Source organism: Atta colombica, unplaced genomic scaffold (genome assembly GCF_001594045.1).
Source record: "Atta colombica isolate Treedump-2 unplaced genomic scaffold, Acol1.0 scaffold105, whole genome shotgun sequence".
NCBI lineage: Eukaryota > Metazoa > Arthropoda > Insecta > Hymenoptera > Formicidae > Atta > Atta colombica.
This window is the reverse complement of record NW_017259190.1, coordinates 4418275-4423842: the sequence shown is the minus strand read 5'-3', so window position 1 is coordinate 4423842 and position 5568 is coordinate 4418275. Positions and strand designations below refer to the sequence as shown.

The window sequence follows — 5568 nt, the reverse complement described above, 5'->3', positions numbered from 1 at the left end:
TATATATAATATATATAGGTTTTCTTCACTAACCCAATAAGGCAAATAGACTTTTCCTTCATCGGCAATAAACTCCAGTACACCACAGTGAGTAATTCTATTTGTTTTCTTGTTGGTTAGTTTAAATAACATTGGATAAATAATATTAAGCCTTGTAAGCTGTTCCAATGCAGATGGTGGCATGATTACTAAAAAAAAAACAGATCAATGCAAAATGTTCTTCTTCTTATCATCTAATTGCCAGTTGGTACTCACTCTTGCCACCGCGTTCGACATCCTGACGATAAGTTCCAGGCAACATCGACACTGAGAAGCATTTGTACTGAGTGTTGAAAGGCCGTGGAATCTCCGGGAACATGTTAAACCCGAACTGAAACTGAAAAGTCATCCAGTGTCATGCTAAATTGTTAACCTTAATTACTCTCCATTTGAGAAACAAATTTTGGCAAGATTTTTGCCGTTTCCCTGGTTACCTTGGTAAAATCATCGATTTCTTTAGTTCTCTTACCATGTTTGGAGTTTGTTGATTCTCTTAACGATTTTTTCTTTATAGGATTTTTTCCTATAGCGATATGAATTTTCAACGAGTCACGAGCGTCACGAGTCACCGTCACGACATTTGTATCAACTTGTATGTAATTTTATTTTTCTTCTTCAATTGGCTTTAATTTGAGAAATCGAAAATACGATCAGAACCAAAGACATCAGGTGCGTTCTACCTGACCCTCATAACTCACACAGTCACAAGTCACAACTACTCACAAGGCTTGCTAGTTTGCTTACACCATGACTTTCATGAACATTGGCTGCGTTGTGATTCTTTAATATAATTGATCCTTTAGATCTTCGCTGAGTTTAGGAACCAATCATATTAAAGAATCATTAAGCGCTGATTAGTTTTCTCTGCTGAACACAGCCATATTATTTGTTCTTGTTTAATATTTGATAAATAACATGAATAAAATCATGATGAAATAAGATGAAGCACTTGCGTGGATACGCAATTTGAATTTGGGAAACATTTCATTGGCTATTCTAGTTGGCTATAACCAGATCTATTATACATAGGAAAATACGTATTGGGAAACATTTGATTGGTTATTTTCAATATTACTATTGCTATTATGCGCAATGTTTCACTTCATTTATGAATTCTTTTTTCTGTGAGGACAAAGGCTACTTATGTCCGTATTCATAGTCAGTCCTTGTACTTAACGTTTCCTTAAATTTATTTTTAGATGGTCAGCAGCCAATAAAATAATTCGTAGGGTATCTAAAGATAAATTTAAGAAACTTTCCAACAAAGGCACAAATCGACACAAGAGTCATTCCGTCTTTCTTACTGATTATTGAACAAGGACAGAATGACTCTTGTGTCAATTTGTGTCTCTTGTTGGAAAGCTCCCTTAATTATCAATTAAAATCATGTAAATTTAAGGACTACCCACATAACTAACGACAAACTGCATAATCATAGCATTGACATTTATATTGGCCGTAAGACTGCTTTCACATGCAGCGTAACTTGTGTCAGCTAATCAAATCGTCTCAACTAGAATAAAGATATCTTTTTATGTTGACATTCTACACTCATTTTCAGCGTCAAATAAGTCAAGTGATCAAAACTGATATTTTTGTCAGTTTGATATTTGTCAATTACTGTCACGTGACTTATTTTGACGCCGAAAATGAGTGTCGAGAGTTAGCATAGAAAAAGCCTTAATGCCCGTATTCATAGTCAGACCTTGTACTTAAGGAAGCCTTAAATATAAGACCTGATTATGAATACGAGTAATAGTCAGGTTTTATATTTAAGGCTTCCTTAAATTCAAAGCATTTTTTGATTGGTCAATAGTAAAATTTTTTTTTCTTGCTTAATCAAATGCTTCGAAGCATTCGTATAAGAGTGACACTCGACCACTCCTATAATTTGATACAATTTGATTAGTTGACGCAAGTTATGAGTTCCGCACAATAAAAGGAACAGAACAATAAGAGAACAGAAAACAAAAAATAAGAATTTTAACCTATGAGTATAACTGTGTATTTCACAATACTTGATTTCTGATAGGTTGAAATTTTTGTTCTCTATTTTCTATTCCCTGTGCGGAGCCCCTTATGCTTACGCAAGTTACGCTGTATGTGAAAGCAGCCAAATGCATAAAGAAATGAATCAATCAAGTTCTTTGTTTCCTTTGTTCCCATGAAATAAAGAACTCTAATTGGTTGAATTTCTTATGCTTTATACAAGAGTCTATGTTATGCATTAGGGGCTCCGTACAATAAAAGGAATAGGGAACAAAGAACAGAGAATTGCAACCTATCAGAAACTGTGTATTCCACAATACATGATTTCTGATAGGTTGAAATTCTTGTTCTCTATTCCTTTTATTGTGCGGGGCTCCTTATTATAATAGTCTGTGCTCCCCTCTTTACGTTTTTGTATGTGATGTATGTATACATACATGTGCCACGAGCTTTAGCTCGCGCATGCGCAGTTGAATTTCGTACACGCTGGAGCTAGAAATTAGCGGAATCGGGAGAGTTTCGCTTTTCGCTACTATATATTCTGTAATAGTTCCTCGCCGTTGCGTCGGGCGTAAGCAACGGTGAACGGACTCAACGGATTAGCGGATCGCATCGCGTGGCGAGGGCGAGGACGAGAGCGAGGGAGTGTCGTCGCCGTCGCGTCGTGTCGTGTCCTATCGTGTCGCGGTGTCGTCGGTGCGCAATTCCGCGGTCGTGAGATCGAGGGGGAGAGACAGAGAAGCGGAAAGGACAAAGAGAGATAGACCGAGATAGATCGAGCGTGAGCGAGCGTACCACGTACCGCGTACCGAGTATCGCGCGAGCGTCGAAAGTAACGAGTCATCTACCGATCCAAGATGGCAGAAGGCCAGCAGGAGGGTGGTCCGAAAAAGATCACCGTCAACGTAAAAACCCCAAAGGAAAAGCAGACCGTCGAGATTGAGGAGAATGCGACGATAAAAGAAGTAAGTGCAGGGCAATGACGATGGCGACAGCGAACCTTCTCTCTGCCGTTCGCGGTCTAATCGCTGCCCCCTTGGCATTACGCCAAGCATCAGCTGTCAAATCGATTTGGTTAGTTTGGCATCTCTAATCTTGTGTTTGTTTCTTTCTTTTCTCTCCTCCCCTCCCCCTCCCCCCTCCCTCTTCGTTCGGACACGCCGGCAGTTTAAGGAGGCAGTCTCCAAGAAGTTTAATGCACAATCCGATCAGCTGTGCCTCATCTTCGCCGGCAAGATCATGAAGGATCATGAGACCCTCAGTACTCACAACATCAAGGACGGTCTGGCGGTGCATCTGGTGATTAAGGCTCCACGCACTGCAACTACTCAGAATCAGGAGTCCAACTCGGCCTCGAGACCACAAGGTATTCTACCGAACACAACTTGAATTTAATCGAATACAGCGATAAAATTAAGCTGCGATACTATGGAACATTTAACATGAATGTGGACCATGGAGTATTCTATGTTCTCTAAACATTCTTATTATTAATATACCTCTGTATGTAGACGACTATCAGAATAAAAAAAGGAATTTTTTGTGAGCTGCAGATCACATGTGAATATTTTAATGTAAAAAATTTTTTAAAATTTCTAAAAAATATGCAAAAATAATTTACAAATTTAATTTATAACTTAAAAAATTTGTCAATACAATAAATCTTAGATTAGATTTTTTTTTTAGAATTACAATGTAATTTGATTAATAGTTACAATTAAGGATTATTTAATAAGAATATTTCAGTTTTAAATTTGCAAACATAAATATTTATATTGCACAAAGAAGTGTATAATATTTGATGATTATATATAAATTACAGCTGATGTTAATGCCAGTCCATTTGGTTTGGGGAGCTTAGGGGGATTGATGGGATTAGAGTCTCTTGGCTTAGGCTCGGCTAATTTCATAGACTTACAGCAACGCATGCAACGGGAATTGCTCTCGAATCCAGAAACGATGCGACAAGTGCTCGATAATCCATTGGTTCAGAGTTTGATGAATGATCCAGAGAATATGCGTAATTTGGTTACCGCCAATCCCCAAATGCAAGAATTGATGCAACGTAACCCAGAAATCAGTCACATGTTGAATAACCCTGAACTTTTACGGTAGGTAATCTTAAACAATAATTAAAATTTAATTAAAAGCTAATTTGCATACAATAGTCAAATTACAATATTTCTTTCTTATCCTTCTCTCAAGCTTGAATCACATATATTGCGCAGTATTTAAAGATTCAATCAATTTCAAATCAAAGATTTATTTCTAATCAAATTTCTTTTTGTACTTTTCGATTGAATTGAAAATCAATGACAATGTTTTTCCAGCGGTATATATTTCTTAACTTTGAGATGTTTTTCATTTATATTTTTAAGTTAATTGCAGAGTCAATATTTTAAATTACAATTTGGAAACTATATATTTGTCAATTGTGCAATATTACACAATGTTATTTATGAAAATTAATTTTCAGACAAACGATGGAATTGGCACGTAACCCGTCAATGCTGCAAGAACTGATGCGTTCGCATGATCGAGCTTTGTCTAATTTAGAAAGCATACCTGGTGGTTATAGCGCTCTACGTCGTATGTATCGTGATATTCAGGAGCCTATGTTAGCAGCCGCAACGAATGGTCGTAATCCTTTCGCCGCTCTAGTGGAAAACAGTTCCAATCAGGACTCGCAAAATCCACAACAAGGTCAGGAAAATCGGGATCCGTTGCCGAACCCATGGAATCAAAACCAGAACGACAGTGGTACGGTACAACAAAATCAAGGCAGAGGTCTGCTAGATTCACCAGGTATGCAGAGTCTCACGGCACAGATGATAGAGAATCCACAGTTGATGCGAAACATGCTGAATGCTCCATATACGAGATCCATATTGGAAGCAATGGCGGCTGATCCAGCGATGGCCAGCCGGGTAATTGCAGCAAATCCGTTTCTCCGTGGTAATCCGCAGATGCAAGAGCAAATGCGTGCGATGATGCCCGCCTTTATACAACAAATGCAAAATCCGCAGATACAGAGTGTCGTCACCAACCCTGACGCTTTAGCTGCCATTATGCAGATTCAGCGGGGTATGGAACAATTGCGCACCGTCGCTCCTGAACTCGTGGAGAAGTAAGTTCTTTATATAAAAAGTTTCTTTATATAAAAAGTAAGTTTAAGTTTATATTCGTTATATCGTTTGCTTTACAAATTAATATTTTAATAGCGCATGATTAAATAAGTACAAATGTGTGTTTTAGTATGGGCCTTACGGTTCCACCTGCACCCACAACACCGAACACGACTGGCACCAATTCCAGTGTACCAACTACTCAATCATCGGACAGCAATCAGCAAGATGCATTTTCCCAATTTATGGCACGTATGGTAAGAGAATGATTTAATTTTTAAAATAACTCAATTTTTCTCTCGAGAAAATTGGACAATTTTGGAGTAGAGTAACCTTTTAAAGTAAAGTTATATATTAATTTAATTTTAATTAATTTAAATATATAACAAATATATCAATATACATATATAATAAC

At 37.5% G+C, this 5568-nt stretch overlaps 2 protein-coding genes across 3 annotated transcripts in view; one reads left to right on the top strand and one right to left on the bottom strand.

Annotated features, from left to right (window-relative positions):
* The window catches only part of LOC108689187 (ubiquitin fusion degradation protein 1 homolog), a 2840-nt gene extending 2118 nt beyond the window's left edge, over positions 1–722 (bottom strand). Inside the window, exons 1-3 of one of the 2 annotated variants that reach the window (XM_018195858.1) lie at positions 509–722; positions 256–376; positions 34–188 (exon numbers count right to left, since the gene is read on the bottom strand). In XM_018195858.1, coding sequence (XP_018051347.1) covers positions 34–188; positions 256–376; positions 509–511 — 279 coding nt within the window. In that variant the 5' untranslated portion in view covers positions 512–722. Of the gene's footprint in view, positions 1–33; positions 189–255; positions 389–508 lie in introns of those variants that run through there. The other variant, XM_018195850.1, reaches the window with a different exon arrangement.
* Positions 723–2513: 1791 nt separating this feature from the next.
* The window catches only part of LOC108688943 (ubiquilin-1), a 4289-nt gene continuing 1234 nt past the window's right edge, over positions 2514–5568 (top strand). Inside the window, exons 1-5 of the mRNA XM_018195507.1 lie at positions 2514–2993; positions 3196–3394; positions 3851–4139; positions 4505–5155; positions 5284–5410. Coding sequence (XP_018050996.1) covers positions 2886–2993; positions 3196–3394; positions 3851–4139; positions 4505–5155; positions 5284–5410 — 1374 coding nt within the window. The 5' untranslated portion in view covers positions 2514–2885. The remainder of the gene's footprint in view (positions 2994–3195; positions 3395–3850; positions 4140–4504; positions 5156–5283; positions 5411–5568) is intronic.